General features: G+C 56.8%; 1 protein-coding gene across 1 annotated transcript; it reads right to left on the bottom strand.

The window, feature by feature from the left end:
- Positions 1-1,547: 1,547 nt before the first annotated feature.
- On the bottom strand, positions 1,548-19,808 carry NDUFS2 (NADH:ubiquinone oxidoreductase core subunit S2). The gene is made up of 14 exons (XM_006274459.4): positions 19,702-19,808; positions 19,396-19,502; positions 15,141-15,331; positions 12,092-12,212; positions 10,973-11,085; positions 9,894-9,968; positions 9,051-9,128; positions 8,196-8,281; positions 7,247-7,366; positions 6,738-6,867; positions 4,718-4,813; positions 4,043-4,126; positions 1,964-2,021; positions 1,548-1,725 (listed from the first exon to the last, which is right to left on the bottom strand). The coding sequence occupies exons 1-14, from the start codon at positions 19,770-19,772 to the stop codon at positions 1,688-1,690; spliced, it is 1,368 nt and encodes a 455-aa protein (XP_006274521.1). The 5' UTR covers positions 19,773-19,808; the 3' UTR covers positions 1,548-1,687.
- Between the last annotated feature and the right edge of the window lie 370 nt (positions 19,809-20,178).

The raw sequence follows: 20,178 nt of genomic DNA, 5'->3' as shown, positions 1-20,178 counted from the left end.
GGGACATGGGGCCAAGGGGCGCTTGGAAGGATATGCTGATCCTTTTACCAAAGGCTACTCTTCACAGCAGCTGAGAGTCCCTCAGGGCAGAGGGTGGCCATAGCCACAGCACCATCGCCATCCTGTGCAGCTGCAGATTTCCCAGCTGCTCAGGACTCAAATGTGGGCTCTCAACCACAACAGGACAAGGCCTTCCTGGCACAGCTGGCAGCTCCTCGGACAAGCGGTGCCAGCACTCACAGCAGCACCGTGGCTGGGCGCCTGCTTCCGCCTGGAGCACGCAGCCTGCACCCAGGGCAGCAGCTCAGATGCTGCAAGTGTTGGCATTCAGAGCAGTCACAGGCCAGTGCAGGGAACAGCAGTGTCCTGGGAGGCACACAGCCTGCAGTGTCTCTTCCTACAGCCCAGGATCTGCATTTTGCCTGCCCTCACCCCATCCTCCAGCTCAGCCTCCACACCTAGCTCAGCATCACTGGGGTTGTAAGCCTTGGGGGAGACCTGTCTGCTCCCAGCTGTGACCCTGCATTTCAAATAAGCCCTGGCGCCAAGCAAGCCTCATTACTGGGAACAAGGACCATGCCCCACCATTACTTACTGCCCCACAGTCATCATGCGTTTTCCTCTAGGTCACTGATGAAGGTATTGAAAGGCATCAGGCCAAGAACAGGGCCCGCTGAAGCCCGATTGCCCAGAGGCTTGCTAGACTCCGCAGTGTTCACAGCCAAATCCCATTCCACAGCATGAAGTCCCAGGACATCAGGTCACCAGTCACCTGCACTGTGATCACAGGAGCATGATCCCCTCTGCCTCGGCCTCTGCATGGTGATGGGGTAGGAGGACACAATCAGCCCAGCCAGGCTGCTGTGAGCAGCACTGGGAAGCATCAAAGAGCTCCTCCTGGAGCTGGTACTCCGACCTCTAGGACATTTGTGTTCTTATACCCAGCTGCCCTGACCCACTGCCTTCAGGGCCCCTGGTTTTACCCATCTCCTACCTCTGGTGACAAGAAGAGAGCTCTGGGGGTACTGGGGCTGGTCCTGGGCCCAGAGAGACAAATGGGGGCAGAAGAGTGTGGCAAATTTCAAACAAGAAAACAAGCAGAAAACAAACCCAAACCATGGAGTCCTGGGAGTGGGCAGGGGACACTCCCCCAGAATGTGCAGGGCAGAGGCTGGACAGCCTGAGTCCTCCTACCCCAGCAGCAGGGCCACGTAAGAAATCCTTATTTGCCTAATCCAAAAGCCTCCCCAGTGGAGCAAAGTACACAGGTTCTCTTCTGGGCAGTCACCACAAACGCCAAGGTTCAGCTCTTGAGCCTGGAGGGGAGAGCAGTCACACAAAGGTACGGAGGGCCTGGGCAGGGGAGTACCAGGAGCAGAGCCAGCTGCAGGCAGGAAACCTCAGGGACAGCCTTGCTGGGAGTGGTACCGCAGGGCCTGGCCTGGCTTAAAGCTGCAGCCAGATGTGAAAGGGGAAGGGAGATGAGAGGGGAGTGGCGAGCAGGGAAGGTTATTTCTTCCAGTTTCAATTCAAGCAGCTCAAGGGCAGCAGGTGGAGATGGGAGCTTTATTAGCGCAGCTCTCCACACACACACACACGGCAGCACACACTATAACAGGCCACTCTGAGGAGCGCAGCACGTGCAGCAGGCACAGGGCACTGTCCAGATCCAGCGACTTCCTGCAGCTCATCTGTCCACTTCCCCAAAGACAATGTCCTGCGTGCCTGCCAACAGGGAGAAGGGTGTCATGGGCAGTGCACTCTGGAGTCAGCATGCCGGCCTGAAGGGAGGACGGCCCCTCGAGCCTCAGGAAAGCTTCCCTTGGCCTGCCACTCTGTCCCACCCCGACTGGCAGTTTCAGTCTGATTGCCCTTTGCTGTACCTCAGCATCCACCCCACACCCCTCACCAACCCCAGGAGCCCCATCAGGCTCAGCCTGATGGGAAGTGGAATGGAACATACCGATGATAGCCACCACATCTGCCAGCATGTGACCCTGCGACATCTTATCCAGGGCGGCCTAGGAGAGAGAAGAGTGTGAGCGACCAGATGCCAGGCTGCAGCTGGTCTGCCCCTGACTGCCTCCTCATCCCTGCCCGCCTCCTTATCCCTGCCCAGAGCTGCAGTCATGGCACCAGCACTGCTAGCAGGACCCCTGAGGATGGTCTGCTTCCAAAGCAGGCAGAAGCCCAGAGCCTGCCGGCCACCCCCTTCCCACAGACGTAGCAGGTTTACATTGGGTGCCCCAGGGTCAGATGCAATGCCTGAAGCAAGGGTTCTGCTGGACAGGGTGAGCTGGCCTCAGCTCCCAGCTGCAGAGCCACCATCCTGCAGGAGGGGTGTCCAGGGAGCCCTGTGCAAGATGGGAAGGGCTCTCCCAGGCAGTCATCTGTGCTGGGAACAGAGGGGTTCACAGCACCCAGCAGAGCCACCCCCAATATGGAGCGGTAGGAGCAACACAGCTGCTCCAGCCAGGACCATGACTAGCTGCTTTTCTCTCTTCAGCCACAGGGCACTTTAGTGCCAGATGGAACCAGCAGGGACTTACAAGGACAGCACCCACGACTGCCCCTCCACCCCCACCCCGTACACATGCTGCTCCCCAAGGCAAAGCATCCCAGGCAACATTGGGCACCGCAGCCAGCACTAGCCCCAGGGGGAGGGCACTCTCTGTCAAGGTACCCCAGTCACTTTCAGAAGTCCCTGCGAGTACCAGCCCAGCCTGCTTATAGCCACACTAGCAAAGCAGCAAGCACAGTGCTGAGGAAAGGTGCAAAGCAGGCTGTGTGTGTGCAGGCCCTGCAAAGATAGGAGCTCCTACTAACTTCAGAGGCAAAGCATACCACTTGAGCAGCCCCAAGGCAATCAGCAGGGACTCCCAGCTGCTGGGCCAAGTCTCAGCAGAACCATCTGCAATGAGGGCTTTCATGCTAAGGCCATGGGTACAAGGTATGAGGCTCATGTGTCCTGTACCCTAGGCCAGGATGGGCTCTGCAATGACCCTCTGCATATGGGTGCAACATGCACCACCCACCTGCCACTGAGGGTTGCAGCCTAGTGGTCAAGAAAGCCCCTCCCCTGCAGCCTGCTCCCTCCTCCCCACATCATGCTGCTCAGCACTGGTGATGCTGGGGAGATTGTGCTCAGCATAGCATGGGCCTCAAGCTCAGGCAAGAAGGAAGCAGTGAGTAGCGAGCACAGCACAAGGATATCACTTTCTGTGCGGCAGGGGAAGAGCCCTGCTCTCTAGCCAGGCACACTTGAGCAAGCAGCACCTGGGCTCCAATGTGCAACATACACAGGAAGGGCACGGGGCAGATGTGCTCCAGAAACCCTCTGTGCAGTGCAGCAGAGTCACAGCTGTCCTGGCCCTTCTCCCGTGTCCCCCCCCAAAACCTCCAGCTATCAACAATGAGAGCTGCACCCTGAGGAGGTGGTGCAGGGCTTTGACTTGACACTGCAGTGATCACCAGCTGTGGCAACCAGGGCCCCGGGTGCAGCAAAGGAAGGGAACATGCTGCTTCCCACATGTCCTCTGCTCTGCTGCTTGACCCAAAAGAGAGTGCTGCAAGACCTGGCCATGACTGCTGGGACACACTCCCATTCTGCAGTGCAAGCTGCCCAGGGCTGCATACCTGGGATCAGAAATTCATTGCCCAGGGCAGGACACAGCAGGGCCCTCTACAAGCACCTCTACAAGTGCAGAAGTGACAAAGCCCATAGCAGAGACTGAACACAGCACATGCCAGCCTCCTCCTTGACAGAGGACAGGTCCCAGCATGCACTACTCTGAGGCAGAGGTGGGGAAGCACAAGGGGGGCCAGCATCTGCAGGCTATTTCACCCATCACATCAGTGCCACAACAGGGCCAGAAGCTCCAGGACAGCAGCATTCCTGATGCAGCCCCAAGGCCATGTCAGCTGCAGCTGCCCCCATTCTTCCCTTTTCTAAGTGACATGCCTTGGGAATAACTCTGGGTCCAAAACTCAGGGCCCTTATCCTGACCCTGCCCATACCCTGGCTTCATATAGGGTCTCCTACCAAGTGGGCGAATCCAGGTGCCTTGATCTTACAGCGGTACGGCCGGCTGCTGCCATCTGAAACTAGGTACACGCCAAACTCACCCTGCAGGGATAGTGAAGACAGGGAAGTCAGTAATACACAGAGACCTCCCCTCCTCAAGCCCTCCCCCTCCTCCTGCTACCAAGCCTGCCCAGAGCCCCCTGTCTGGCTGCAGTGCAGGTTCCCAGGGAGGCAGAGGCAGCTCAGAGGTTTTGGAGGCATGTTCCAACCCCACAGCCCTGGTCACATACACAAATGTAAAGAGCCACTTGCTGTGATGAGAGAACAGGGCCCATGCACAATCCCTAAGCAACTAAGACAGGTCCTAGAGTTGGGCCCTTCCTGCAACCTGGGCCCAGCTAGGGCCCTCAGACACATGCTTGGTGTCTGCCTCTGTCAGCGCTGTTCACAAACCCAAGGCACAGCAGTGCTGCCTGGGACAGCTGCAGCCACTGGGCACTGCCAATGGGATTAGCAGCCAGGGACAGGCTCCACTAGGGCCCACACACACAGTTCATCCCCACACCTTGCAGGGGGGTCCACCACTCCTGCTGGCTGGGGATGCACAGACAGAGGCCCAGACACCCCAGGGTACATAAAAGCAGAAGAAATGGAAGGCAAGGAAGCATTCAACTCAGGAGAGGGAGCTGGTACCTTAGGGGCCTCAATGGCTGTGTAGGTGGCTCCGGGGGGCACCTGGTAACCCTCTGTGTACAGCTTGAAGTGATGAATCAGTGACTCCATGGAGGTCTACACAAAAGGGAAGCCAGACTGTAACAAACAAGCTGCCTGGAAACCCTGGCTCCAGCCCCAGCAGCGTTTGCACGGAGTTCCACGGGCAGAGTGCATGTCAAGAAGGGCCTGTCCCACACTTCCAGCTCTACAAGCACCAGCACAGAACCATTCACCTGGCAGAGGAGGGTAGACACTTCTGGGGTGGAGTGGCAGATCCCATGACTGCCACCACGTGTGGCAGGCCAGTAGGGGGAGCTCCTACGTTGAGCCTCCCACCTCACCATGCCTGTCCACCTTCTGGACTCCACGCGTCTCTCCAGGGGTGCCTAAGCCCTGGCAGACCCCCTTTCGAGCCCCACCAGAGTCCAGGGATAACGTGTGCTGCCACCACCCCGAGAAGGGACTGTCTGGGTCCTGTGTCCTTGGGGAAACACAGGCCTAATAGTCCTACAGGTACTCGACCCAATACAAGAACTTGGGGCACTTCCCCAAGTTGGGGGGCAAATAGGATAGTCTCCCTTAGTCCACTGACCCAAGGGGTCTCCTAGGCATAATTAAACTCACCCCTCAATAAATCTCCTACACCAGTCACAAAAGAGAAATTTATTGCTCCCGACAGGATAAGGTAGAACAGGGAAAGAGGTAGAGCACTATCAAGGGATTACAATTGAGCAAAACAGTCTGGCTGAGGTAGCTGTTTGATACGCAAATGCACCACTGTATGCTGACTAGCTCTCTAGAGACACCACTTACAAGTATCATTCAGAAGATGGTACAGATCTGGCTCAGCGATTTCCAGAGAGAGAGCGTTTCAGATGGATCAGACTCTCTCCCTGTGTCCTGATGCTTGTGCCATGCTGGAAAAATGGCTTCTCCTCCTTCTTGGACCAGGCCCTTATATAGCCTTTCTGACCTGAGCAGCCCAGTCCAATAGAAGCCAGCAGTGTTGGCAACTAGCCAACCAATTTAAAAAGCATCACTGGTTACCTGGGCAGATGAGCAGGGGCTTTTCCCTCCCCCACTCAGGTGACCAGAGGGACCATCCCCTAGGCACCAGGCTTTTGTCACATAGGCAGGGAGGAAAATCCCCCCTCCCTTAGGAATTCAACCCCAGTGTCTCAAGCTGACCGGGACAGATTTCTGGAGAGAGACAGACAGTGGCATTTCTGCCACAGAAGCAGAGCGACATGGGCACAGCCCCCTGGGCCAGGAGACACAGCATGGGACTGGAGTCAGGACTCCTGGGCTCCACACTGGTTCTGCCATGCCTCACACTGGAACAACCACCAGTGTATTCTCCTTCCTTGCTTCAGTTTCCCCTTCTCTAGCATGGCGGTAGTCACAACAGCCCAGCTGTCAGGTGCTGGGACACAGAAGAATGCTGCAGTACGTTGCTGCTAAAGGTCCTGGACAGGAAGCTGGTTTAACAGCTACTCCAGGAACTCTGAAGCGAGTCTAAGCAGTTTCCTCTCAAGGTGGGAGGCTTGTAACCCAGCAGCACCATGCAGCAGGCCTCAGTCCCAGAAGGGGCCTCTACCACAGGCAGAGTGGCTCCTTGCATCCCTTTTACCCTACTGCTCCCCTTCCAGGAGGAGGGCCCTCCTTGAGCTGCTCAACAGGACTCTTCTCCAGTACCCAAGTACTCTACAACTGTACTTGCACCCTGGGCTCAGAGCACTGTGCTCTGAACTGCCCGCCCCTGCAAGACTAGCTGCATCACATTTTGCAGGAGTGGAAACAAGCTCACATCAGAGCTAGGAGCAGAGCCCATGAGTCTGGTGCTCCAAATCATGCCCTCTCCTCAGCAGGGCCCCAACTCACAGCCCCTGCTCCCACCACAAATGAAGCTCCCTCCCAACTGTCAGTAAGATGCATATAGGAGGTGCTTGCTGCCATCACTGAGCGCTCCCAGCCACCAGGCACTTGGGAAAGGAATTACCTTCATCTCTGCTCGCTTGGGAGGAGAGATCTTGGCATCATCCACTTTGATCTCCCCCTCCGGCATCTTGTTGAGACATTGAAGGATGATCCGCAAGGACTGGCGCATCTCCTCCAACCGGCACAGGTACCTGGCAAAGGGACAGGACATAGCATCAAGACTGACCACCAGGCCAACAACTGGGAAGAGGCCATGCAGCACCCAGCCAGGGTTACGTACCCACCTGTCCTCCAGCCTGGAAACACAGGTGCCCTACAGAGCAAAGCAGCCTCTCCCCAAGCCACCCGCAACCTATCTAGCTGGCACACAAAACTATTCTCACCCCACCCGAGCCAAGAGGGCAACAGGGACATCATAGGGCCTGTACAGCTGGAAGAAACAACCCCAAAAAAGGTCCCTGCACTGCACCATGACCTGTGGCCAGCAACACAAGACCCATAAACTTGTCCTGGGCCCAGCCTGCCCAGGACAGACACAGCCTCATGCACAGGGTCTGTTTGGAATCCCACCTATCGTAGCAGTCGCCGAATGTCCCGATTGGGACGTCAAACTCCACCTGGTCATACACGTCGTAGGGCTGTGTTTTGCGCAGATCCCACTTGATCCCCGAGCCCCGAAGCATCACGCCGCTGATGGAGAGAAGGGGAGAAAAGGTTAGGTCAGGTCTGGCTAACATGGATTGGCCCATCTCCCACATCAACCCAAGCCCAGCCACAGGAAGCAGACTGTACAACGAACCCCCAAGGAGGGATTGCTTGCTAGTGGGGCTCATGGCCAAATCTGGGGCCCAGGGACACTTAGCATGATGCTGATGGGCACCTTGGCAACACCTAGGGAGCCAACCCTAAGGGGCAACTATCATCCCTACTGCTGAGGCAGTCAGCAAAGGAGAAGAGTGGCTGATCTAGGAGGGAGCTTGGGAGTCTCTGTATCCTGCCCCAGGCACTGGGGGTGCAACCCAGGCAACTTGGGGCCCTCAAGCTCTAGCTGGCAAGGATTCCATCAGCACCCAGCCTGGCAGCATGCTCTCTCGTTACAGGCATGGCCGTGCTGCCCACTACAGGTAGGGGGAGAAGGGGCATCACAGACTGAGGCCAGGGCTCTGCTGGGTGTGATATTCCACCATGGGAACCAACACTACTGCCCAGGCAGGTGTTCTGGCTGGACTAGCCTCCAAGACCAGCTGCTCTGGCCTTAGGAGCAGACGGGTACAGCAGAGAGCTAGGGTGGAACAACCCAGCCTCCACAGCCCAGGGAGATGCTTCTGTTTTCATGGTGACTTTGATACCACTGACAACCCACGTTCCCACACAGACTGGCTTGTAAGAGCAAGGACAGGGGTAAAGGCCTCATTGACTGGGATGTGCCCGCACCCTCCACCTCAAGGCCTGGGGGGGGGGGGGGGGGGGGGTCTGTCTGTCTCAAGGTCACTGCAGACAGCTAGCCAAGGTTTCTTACCTAAAGCCACAGTTGAGAGCATCCTCTGCACTTATGACACCAATGTTGATTGTGCGATTCTTCCAGATCCGGTTGTTGGTGAGCAACTACAGGGCAAAGATCCACCACCAAGGGTTAGGCGGAGCGCTGCCTAGTCACGTCCACACATAACCATAGCAGCCCATCTTCCACCCACGTTTGCCATTGTGCAGCGAACACAGCGCAGGCATTAAATGGCAGTTGGCCACTTTACACCATCATCCAGGGGAAAAACAGCAGAATCTCATGTCCAGCATCAGGAAGCAGCAGATGGGGGAAGATCATGGTTTAACCTGGGCTAGGACACCTGCCCTGACCCCCACTCAAGTCCAAGGAGGAGCTGTGAGGCCCTGCAGCCATGAGTCATAGCTGTTAGATGACAGAGTGGCCCCTGCAGAGCCAGGCCGGCTGCCTCCCTACACAGTAGGGCCCTGTCATCAGCTGGCCCAGCCCACCAGACTTTAGCTCGAGGTCAAACACTGGGGCAGCAGACCCTTGCCCCTCTGGTGGCCATGACAGTCGCTCACTAACAGAAACCCAAGGACTCTCATAACAGAACTGCATCCAAGAGCAGACTCAGGAACAAAAACCTACCCCAGGAGCTGTGGGAAACAACCCCCACTGGCTACACCCAACATGGGAGGGGGGTTGGCCTTGACCCTCTCATGCACTGAGGCATGCTACCTCCTGGGGCAATGGGGAGAGCACAGGACACAGAGTTCCCACATCTGCAGTGCTAGGCTGGAACTCCCCCCCCACCCCCGACACAGCAGGGGTGGCCCATGCACTGAAAGATCCCACCCCAAGAACAAGGATGAGGCACACTGGGACCCTTACCTCTTCCACCTCATCAATCCGTAAGGAGAAGTTCTGTATAAACTCATAAATGTCATCCATTAGCCCCAGGGGCATGTCCTGGAGAGAAGCAGGAGGTTAGTGCAGGGCAAAATCCAGCCTTACGCATGTTGTTTGTACACAGAAAGGGCAGGAGACATGGAGGAGAACAATTGGGAGCCTTCTGCACCCTGGATGTGGGGCACAGCTGGGCTGGAGGCATCACAACAAAGAACTGTTCTGCACCTGCGCTGAACACGGACACTCTCACTCTCCCACCCTGGCTATATCAGCTAGACCCCCTCACTCAGTCAGAGGAAGGCCCACTCCAGAGCCTTCCAACTGGGAGAGAAAAGCTCAGCTGAGATGAGCCTTTGGTGCAAGGGCCCACTGTCAGCCCATCAAACAGCCCAGAGGGTACCATGGGACAGGCAGCTGGCAAGCCTGTGCCACAGAGGAAACAGCTCTGCCCTGACCCAGACAGGGAGGGCAACAGCACTTGTGCACAAAGGGGGCTCTGCTCAGAGCTGGGGGTGCACAACACAGCAGTGGGGAAAGCCAGGACCATTATATCCACCCATCTTTGCTGCCTTTATCAAATCAGGAACCAACTCCCCTCAGCTCCACCCACACCAGCTCCTGAAGCCACTGTCAGCAGCTGGCCAGTGGCCGGGTCCCTTTGCTATCACAGAGACAAAGGGACTTGGGGCTGGATTGGGCCCAGAGTCCAAATGTCCAGCAACCCACTCCACAGTGCAGTAACCTGGCCTCCATGGGCTGGGCAGATGGCACAGGCAAGGAAGGGGCGAGCTGCGGATAGTGCCAGCCAACAGCCACGACCTGTACCTGGTGCACCCCTCCAGGCCGGATGTAGGCAGCATGCATTCGAGCCCCAGACACTCGCTCATAGAACTCAAACATCTGTGGGGGACAGAAATACATTAAATTTTTTACTCTGGTCCAGCCCAACTTCCCCTCACCCCATGCAGCACCCTGGCTCGGCCCAGTACCAAGAACCAGGGAAACTGGCACTTCACTAGAGCTGCAGAAGAGCCTGCCTCTTGGCTCCCTCAAACAGGAGCCACCCAGCCAGCATCAGAGCACACAGAACAGAAAGGCTTGGGGCAGCACACAACAACTCAGGCTCCAAGATCCCCTGCTATGTGCTGGCCCAGGCTCCTCCAGGGGCAGCTGGAAAACCAGGACATGCCAAAGGGTTACAGAGAAGGGATAAGGATCAATGGATCTGCACTCAAGGCTGTGAGCCAAGGCCCCCAAGCCAGGGAAGCAGGGGTGTCAGACTGCCCACCTGGGACTAACACTGCTTCAATCACATCCCCAGCATGCCAGTCAACAGTGCTCCCTTAGAGACAAGGAGGGGCCCCACCACACTGTACTGGCAGGACTCTCACATGGGTGATGGGGACAGTAGGGAGGGCAACCTGGGAACCATCAGTGAGCAGATCCCAGTGGAGAACTGGGTTCTGGGGCATTCTCCCTTACCCTGTGCTGCAGGTAGCCCAGCAATGGCTGAGACCCCAGACTCCTGGGAACACCTGATCCCAATGCTGGTTCACATGCAATGTTTCACCTCAGGCTGCTGGGACACGAGGAGCTCCTTGGGCTGATCTCCCAGGCAGATGCAGAGCCATGAATTCTCAGGGGCTTGCTACTGCCACCCAGCCTCTGCTGACTTGGGACTTCTTCCCAACTAGACTGGGGAGAATCCTCAACAGCACCATGCAGTTGCCTTACTCCAGCAGAACCCATTCAAAGGCAAGTGCCACAGCCCCTTCTCAGGGCAGAACTGGGCTGGGGAAGGCCAACTGTTTGTGCCTGGCAGCCCTGCTGTTCCCCCCTAGGAGATCATGACAGGGCCACTGGCTGCCTGATGAACTCCAGGTATCAGCAACTTTGGCACTTACCTTCTCTCGCTCCTCAAACATCCAGAAGAAGGGGGTCATGGCCCCGATGTCCAGGGCATGGGTCGTGATGGCCATGATGTGGTTCAGAAGACGAGTGATCTCTGCAAAGAGAACTGAGGCAGAGACAGGCACCACATGGGAACCAGAATTGAGAGAGCATTGGCCACTTGACCCATCACCAGGGTGGCCAGTCCTTCTAGGAAGGGCTCATGGCCCATGATTGCTCCCAAATACAGGCTCTTTGCATAACCTGAAGGAACAAGGGTCCCTCTAGGGAGGCAGAGATGGTGGCCAAGGCTGCAGGTGGGGCCAGATTAACCCCTTAGTAGGCCCTAGACAAACACACTTATGGATCCTAGGCCAGTTGAGACCCCCCCCCCCCTCCCCTCCCCACCGCAGCGCTGCCGCCCCTGTGGAGTGGGCTGGAAGTCACAGTTAGGAGGCCAACAGAAAGGAAGGGAAGGGAGGCAGGATCCCACAGAGGGAAGGACCAGGGGCCCCCAGTAACTCAGGGCCCCAGGCACGTGCCTAGTTTGCCTATGCATTAATTCAGCCCTGGCTGCAGGGAGCTGCCCATGACACTTCTGGGCTCCAAAGGGCTGGGCACTGCTCAGGCCGCGTTCAATGTGGGAGCAAGCAGAGGATGGCAGGGCAAGGGCAGTTTGCCCAAGTTTACAGGAATGCAGAGAATCCCCTCTCCTACAGGGGATGAGCTGGGGCAGCTGAAGTCCCATGCATAGCTGTGACTAGCTCACTCCCAGCACATTATGGGAATGATGGGCCCTGTCTACTGAAGACTGACGAGCCAGGCATCTCCCAGCAACCTGCTATGGGGGTGTCTGGAGATGGCCACCAGCAGGAACAGGCTGGCAGACAACACAGATCACAGGGCTGACAAGTCCTCTCAGAGAGGGCATGACAGCTGCACAGAGCAGGAGCATGGCTAAGGGCCTCAGATGCCATGTGGCATTCTACCTACGGAGAGGACTGGACAGATAAGGAGAGCAGCTGGTAACCAAGACAGGCCTCCATGTTAAAGCCCCTCAGCTATGCAGCCACCCAGCTCCAGCAAAGGACAAGGTCGCTCATGAGGAGAGGGTGGGGGCAAATAGTTCTCACCTCGGATCCACTGAGCCCTCAGAGGCGGACGGATGTTTAGCAGCTTCTCCACGGCCAGGGAATAGGCCTGCTCATTGCACATCATAGACACATAGTCCAGGCGGTCAAAATATGGCAATGCCTGCAGAACAGAGATGCCCTTAGGTGTACAGGACCAGCATCTGGAAACGCTGTAATGGGAAGGGCAACCCATGGGAACACAGCAGGACCCCAGGGCATGCCTGCTCCATCCCAACCCAGGAATCACGCATGCAACCAATGCTACCAGGCAGACAGATGCCACAGCTAGAGTCACTGCCCAGAAAAGGAAACCCATGCACACTGCTGCTGCCTGCAGGAAGGAGGGTGGCTATGTGACCTGGGACATGTGTTCCTGACTCCCTGAAACAGAGTCAGAGGAGGGCCTTGGCCAGCAGCACAAAGGCTGTTCCAGGCAGCCCATATAACCAGTGCCACATGTTTGCTGAGCAAACGAGAGGAGACAAGAGGATGCATTCCCACCTAGGTCTGCCGCAATGGCACACTCAGCCTTGGCACCTGACCTTAGCCAAGTAGCCCTTGCCCTTGGCAGCCAAGTGCCATGGGACCTGCATCCCTGAAGGCTACTACTACTCCCAGAAGGCTTTGCCTACTATTCTACAGCCTTCTCCTGCGCACAGTGAAGCCAACTGCTGCAGCAGCCACAGAAGTGTAGGGCACAGAGCAAAGTGCAAGGCCAACAACAACCACCACCCAGGTCCCCCTGGGGCCTGCACTTCAGGGACACAGAGTGCAGGAAGGAAGGGGCCAGGCCCCTGGCAGCATCACTGTGTCCTGCAGGACCCAAGCCCATGTGGGGGTAGGCACACTCCGCATCGGCACCACCCACACACCTGTGCACTCTTGACAGCACCCACACATTGTTGCAGATATCACTGGGGCAGTCAGCCAGTGCCTCTACTACAGGGGTGGGCAAGATGCAGCCTGTGGGCCGGATGCAGCCCACCAGGCTATTCTATCCAGCTCACAGGGCTCCTAAAAAAATTTAGAAAATTAATATTTATCTCTGCCCCTGGTTGCCTGTCATGCGGCCCTTGATGGCGTGCCAAAACTCAGTAAGCAGCCCTCCACCCAAAATAATTGCCCACCCCTGCCCTACTACTACAGGGCTCCCCTGTCCTTGGGAGAAGATAAATTGGAAGGTGGAGCTCACGCTTTAAGAGTACAAGTGGTTAAGAACCAGCAACAGCGCCACCACCTAGCCTAGGCTCAGAGGGGCAGTGCAAGTGCAGCACCAAGAAGATAGCAGCCCAACAAGAGAGCAGGTAGGCCCCTTCACATGGCTGACATTGCCATGCCTGGAGAGTGCACTCTCATATCCATCCTGCACATGCCCAGGAGCTGCCGGGCTGGAAGCTGCAGCAGAAGGCCACGTCTCCTCACCTCTGGGCCCAGCAACTTATTCAGCTCTGCTTCCTGGGGTCTCCTGCCCCACACCTTCTGGAGATGACCCGCCTTCCCTTCAGAGCACACCCAACCCCAAGGTCTCTCTGCATGGCTGCAGGCTGCTCTAGGGATCTCAAAGCACTACTCTAGGGCTGAAAAGTGAATCCTGTCCCCAGTGTGAAGGGAGGTCCCCAATCAACATGTGACCTGCACAGTGCTCCCACAAGTACCAGCAGACTGCAGGGCAAGCATTACTCTCAAACCCTTGGACAGCTGCTCCTCACCCACATGGCCAAGCCAAGATGAGGTTGTTCCAGACCTGAGCTGTGGAATCACCTGCTCCCAGTAGCTACCAGTGACCTGTCCCTGCTCTCTAAAACTGATGGCTCCCATGCAGAGAGTTGTCCCAAGCACGCAGCTCAGCTGCACCCACAGCCACGTCCCATGGGCACACAATGGCCTGGCACCCTCAGCATTTCCTGGCTCAGCTCCACACTCTTCAGCAATGCTTCTTCTGTGGGAGTCAGGCTCAGCGTGAGCAGGGCAGCAAGGCTGAGGACTCTGTTTACCATCCTTAACACAGGTCAGTCAGTAACTGACCACTGTTTCCAGCGATCCTGGGGACAACTGATGGCTCTGAGCAGAGCAGACACGCACACACACCCCTTGCTCTGTCACCCAGGATGCTTGCTTCAAGGTCAGGACCTCAGCTTGCTTCAAGGTCAGGACCTCAGCTTGCTGCCTGCTCCCCACCCATCAGCAGCACCTTTCTCCAGGGTCTCAGAGCCCTTATGAAGTCAGATTCCAAGGCCGTGGGGCAAAGGACAAGGGACGAGAGCCCCTTTCTACAGATAAGGAATCTAACAGACTCCACAGTGAGCAGACCAGGATGTGAATTCAAGAGCCCCTCCCAGCCATCAGTGTACTCAGTATTTACTCAGTAGCACCTGCCCTAGGGTCTCCAAGCAGTGTAGAGGCTGTTCCAGGCAGCCCATATAACTGGTGTCTAGGCATCTTAGAGACACCACCCCCACCACGATGCTGTGCCTCAAGAGGACAGAGACGGAGAGTTTTGGAGTGGGCCATGGGAGCCCACCCCAGCTGGTCAAAGCAAAGGACAGGCTGCCAGCAGCAACAGGCCAGGGTAACCACTCCCAGGGCTAAGCCCCATGACCCCATGTGGGGTTAGGCCAGGAAGACAAACGGGAGATGCCATCAAACTCACTGGGCAAGTCTGTGGAAGGGGACAGCAAGTATCTTACCACCCAGCACCAATTTGTCTACTTCCACTCTCTGGGGCAGAGCACTGGTACCCTGCATACACAGCCGAGGTCCCAAAGGGACCAGGAGGAAAGCAAGCATCTGTGAGAAAGGGACACAGCTTTCTCAGGCCCAGTGCTCCAACACTGCTAGGACCTTAGCAGAAGTGCCATGTGCAAAGCAACTGCTGGCCTGGACCCTGCAAGGAGACCTACACCCACCGAATCACGGGGAGCACAGTTCACACAGCAGAGCTGCCGGCAAATGGACACGTTGTGGGATCTGCCAGGGCAGGCTGAGGTCTCCCAGCTCAAGGGGCCCCAGGACTTGAGTGCCATGTGCATGGGCCTGCTTGGCAAAGTACCTGGAGATAGGTCTTGTACTCAATGAGCTTCTCTGTCCCACGATGCAGCAGGCCAATGTGCGGGTCACACTTCTTCACTGTCTCCCCACTCAGCTCCATGACCAGGCGTAGGACTCCATGCGCCGCCGGGTGCTGTGGCCCAAAGTTAAGTGTCAGGTTGGCGACATTCTTGCCAGCCGGAGGGTCTCTGTCTGCACAGGCCCAGGAAAACAAGAGGCAGCTCAATTACCACAAACACCACGGACAGGGAGTCAAAACCCCAGACTTACACCAACAGTGCCAGCACAGCCAAGGGCTGGATAGGATGAGATGTCAATGGGCAGGGAACAGCAGCTTCTAAGAGGCGCATCTCCCAGCACACATGCAGTGGCCTGTCTGGCTCCACTCTGCACCTCCCCACTGTGGAGCAAAAGCAGAGCACCTCCCACCAGGCTAATGAGGGCCCCACACAGCACAGCCCAGAAAGGCCTTGGGAACAGGCTGTCCTCACAGATCCCCATCTGCTACAGGGAAACTCAGAGGCCTCCCTGGTTTGTTTGCTCTCTGGGCAACACTGGCTCAGCACAACCCAAGCCCAGCAGGGAACACCGCACCACTGCAGAAGGCCAGGGGCTTGTCAGAGCTCTGTCAGGCAGCAAAGGCTACAGTCAAGACAAAACGGCTCCCCACAGGGCACGTCCCTCAGCAGGTTCTCACTTCCTGGGAAGCAGCATGAAGGATGATGCCTCTTTTGGGTGGACGCTTCCCCTAGGAGATCTCTGCCCAATGCAGGGCTGGGGAATTATTCAGGGGCTGTGGGATGAAACGCTAACCCTGTTCCCCTCCACACAACAGAACATACAGTATTAGTGCCCACAGAGGAGCCATGCTTTGTCCAGTGGGATGATCTGAACCGTGCTTTGCCCAGTGGGATGATGTGAGCACAGCTGCAGACAAGGATCCACACTGCTCTCACACAGCACTGCACCTGCCAAGCTGCAGTGCCTGGCACTCATGGGCTGTTCCCCTCCCACCCCACTGTGCTCATTAGCAGCGAGCACAAATCAAAGCTATTTGGCTCTGGCAAACACCTGCTGCCCACAGGGATGAGACCCTCCAGGAGCAACTGCAGAGAACCAGGTCAGGAGTGCTGCATGGTACACAGGGGGGCCCCTGCAGTGCTTGATGAAGGAACACCACCGCCAGGGCTCACAGCACCACATGCATCCTGCAGAGGTGGTAATGGACAGCAAACAGCCCAAAGTAGCCTCTACAGCAAGCACTGCGCATCAGGATGGCTGCTCCATCACCCTGCACATACCACAGACGTACACCCAGGCACAATCTGACAGGGTACAATTCCAGGACTGCCTGCAGGATGAGGCCACAGGACTTGGCTGCATTGATTCCTACTCAAACTATAGCAGAGCATTTAGGAAGCCACCGAATCACCATTTTAACCATTTCCAGGGGCAGAGAGTCTATCATAGCTGTTGGGGCAGTTGTTCCAGTGGCTAGTTCCCCTCTTAAGTCTGCCTCATTCTAGCTTGAATGCATCTGGGTTCAGCTCAGCTGTTGGTCATTAAACTGTGGTCAGCACATGTCAGCTACCCATGCAGGCACTTGCAGGCTGTGAGCAAGTCACCCCTGAGCCTTCTCTCCCAAGCTGGACAGGTGCAACTCCTGGAGTCTCGATTTCAGACTGTTTGCCAAGTCCTATGATCATTCCCATGGTCCTTCCCAGCACTTCTTCAAGACTTGCTGAATGATGGACACCAACTGGACAGTGTTGCAGCAGCAGTCACATCACCAACAGACGGAGGAAGTAAACCCCCCTGCTCCTCTCAGGAATTGCCAGTTTGCACTGGGCGCTCACCCCCAGCTGGTCATCCATCACCACCCTTTCAGGAGAGAATACAGCTGTGTTTTCCGCACACATGCACCTCTGTCTACAGGCAACTGGTCCCACACAGCCTGTGCCCCAACAAGAGCGCAGAGAGCACACATCTGGGCACCAAGTGACAAGTCTTCAAGCATGAAGCAGCCCAGGCAATTCTGCCAGGCAGTTTCTGTTCATTATATCAGCATCTGGGAGGAGTGGGGGAAAGCTGGGGGCAGGAGGGGAACAGCTTCTTTCTTGCTCAGATCAGGAGGTTTCCCAAGTCAGCGCTGAGGTCTGACAACACAGAGTGCCTGTCCTGGCAGCTGCGGGTGCTCAGTACAGTCTAACGCCATTTGCTGACTCCTTTGGCTGCCAACCCCACTGTCTCCAAGGAAAGTGAAACCCCCCTGATGCTCCATGCAGGGGAGTACAAGTATGGCCCAACTCCTACATCAAGCTGCCCTTGTCTTGGCTCAAACTGTCCAAGCCAAGCACAGGCTTCAGGCTGCAGCACGCTGTCTACTCAAGGGTTTCTGTTTGAAGGGGTGTGCAAGCCAAGGTACTCTGCTCAGCATCCTGTGGCCCCTTCCCCTCAGCACTGCCAGCAGCATGGGTTCCCAGGTCCAAACACTTCTTCTGCAGGCACCTCCTCACTCTGCCTTCCCTTGCCAGGCTCACAGGTGCTCAGTTCCTCACACCGTCCCTGGCTGGATGCTAATGTAACAGAGGGATGTCCCGCACATTAACACGTTTAAAACTATGCTCATCCAAGCCCAACCTCCTGCATAGAGGATGGGCTAGAGAGTTTCATCCTGAGCACTGAACCCAGACCCCGGGGGGTGGAGGGGGAAATCACTCCCTGCTTAGGGAAGTGACTCCAGTGGTTAATCCTCATCACTACTGAAGACAGGCACCTGGTTTCTAGCCTGACTCTGCCTGGCTTCAGCTTCCAACTTCCTCCCCAGGAAAGCCCTGGCAGGCCACGTTCCAATGCCTCTTAATATTTTCTTGAATAATACACGAAGACTGAGCTTTTACAGTCTCTCTAGGCCTCAAGTGTTTTATGACTCTTTCCCAAATCCTTTCCAAATTTCCCCAAGGTTCTTTTGCAAGTGTTAATCCCAGAAGAGGGCACAGGATCTAAGATGTGGCCTTGCAAAGGGCTCACACGGTAGAAACACCCCTTCCCCATTCCCACTTGACAGATACCTACTCAGGCATCCCATGATAGCATCTACCCCTCCTTACAGCATCGTGCTAAGCGAAGGAGAGTGGTCTACCACGACCCCTAGATCCATGTTGATATCATCTTATTCCTGAATACAGACTCTCCCTTCCGTAAGCGCAACCTAAGTTCCCCCACCTCACTCCAGGGCCTGGCATTTAGCCAGTTAAAGCCAAGTGCATCGTAAGGTGTCCTCACTCAAACCATCTAGATCAGCAGTTCCCAAACTCTGACAGATTGCGCACCACCAATTTAAAACAATACAACCTTAAGTACCACCAGCAAATTTGTCATATAAAAGTCATTAGAATAAATCTGTTAACACGTACCACTGACAGGTTGTCTGCGTACCACTGGTGGTACGTGTACCATAGATTGGGAACTGCAGATCTAGATCACTCGGTACATCTGACCCAGGCCCAGATTACTTCACGCACCAGGGAGGCAGGTCTGGGTTTCAATAGAGGTTTCAAATCCTGCTTCACTTATATTGGCTGCTAGGAGAAATTTTAATGTAAGTTTCCTTTGTTGCAATCTATGACCATTTCTCCTCGCCCTGCCCGTTATGGATATAGAAAATACTTGCTCACTGTCCTTATTATATGCAACTCTTTTTTTTTTTTTTTTTTTTTGCATCCAAAGACTGTGATCAAATCCCACCCAACGGTCTTCTCTTCCACGAATTAAGCAACCCCAGTTCTCCCAACTCTTCCTCATACATCAGGTCTCCCGGCCCGCTGAGCATTTGGCCGCTGTCCCCTGGACTTTCTCCAAGTTAACTTCTTTGAAGCGTGATGCCCAAAAGGAGCAGACTAGGAGTCAGCTCTCCAAGGCCAAGCCTGGCTGCCAGAAGCAGGTGCCATTACAGTGGCTGGCCGGGAAAGGGGGCAGAGGAGGCAGCCGGCATCGAACTGAGATGAACACCGGGGCAAACACACCTCAGCTGCTCCGGGGAAGCGCCACTCCTCACTCGCCGGCCTGAGGACCGGCGCTTCCTCCCGAGTAAATACTTGGAGGTGTGCGCCTACACCCCGACGTCTCCACAGTAACACGAGAGTCCTTTAGGCCAACCCCAGCTACAGACACGGCTCTCCACTGGAGCGGAGTGGCACGGCGCGGCGTGGCGGACGCTGACCCGGCGGTGGCGGCGGCGGTGGGGCCAAACTCACCGTTCCAGGGCGGCGGCACCCAGTTCTCGGTCTCCTTGGAGGGGTACATGACGGCCCCGGCAAACTGCTGAGTCCACTCCACGTCCGGCTGCCACTGCTTGGCGCCTCTGGGCACAGAGACGGGGCAAGGGGTGTGACACGAGCTGCCGCCCGGGCCTCGACCCCCTCAACGCGTTTCCAGGGTGACCCACGCGCCAGGGCCTGCCGCAGGCTCCCCGCCCGGCCCGCGGGGACAGGCCGCCACACGCCCTGCTCCGGAGGGGCCCGACCCCGCCCGGCCCCTGCCCGGCCCCGCGGGCCCCTCACCGGCTCGGCGCCGCCCGCAGCCATGCCCCTGAAGGTGCCCGCAGCCTCCCCAGCGCCCGCAGCGCCGCCATCTTCTCGCGGCCCCGCCGACAGCCGGGCGGAAAGACGCAGGGGCTCCCCGGCCTCACTCCTATGGGAAAGGGTGGCGGGGAGCGGCCATTTTTAGTGAGGGCAGCCCGACAACATCCGGGGCGAGGGGAGGGCGGGGTTGTTCCGTCCATGATTCGAACGGGCAACATCCGGGACGCCGGCTCGACTTCAGAGTCCTTGCGAGGACCCCCGGGGAGCCGCCATCTTTAGTGAGGGTACGGGCAGCTTCTGCCAGGAAGGCATTTGTTAACCCTTGCCCCGCCGCAGCCCCCTGCAGATGTCTGCTCCCTCCCATGCCCAGAGCCACCCCAGGCCCTCTGCACGCAGAGCCCCGGGTGTGCCCCAGCGAGTCCCGCAGGACCGAGCAGAGCTGGGGGCAGCCGCAGG

The sequence above is a fragment of the Alligator mississippiensis genome, chromosome 15 (genome assembly GCF_030867095.1).
Source record: "Alligator mississippiensis isolate rAllMis1 chromosome 15, rAllMis1, whole genome shotgun sequence".
Taxonomy (NCBI): domain Eukaryota; kingdom Metazoa; phylum Chordata; order Crocodylia; family Alligatoridae; genus Alligator; species Alligator mississippiensis.
Note: the sequence above shows the minus strand (reverse complement) of the source record. Positions and strands in the feature narration are given on the sequence as shown.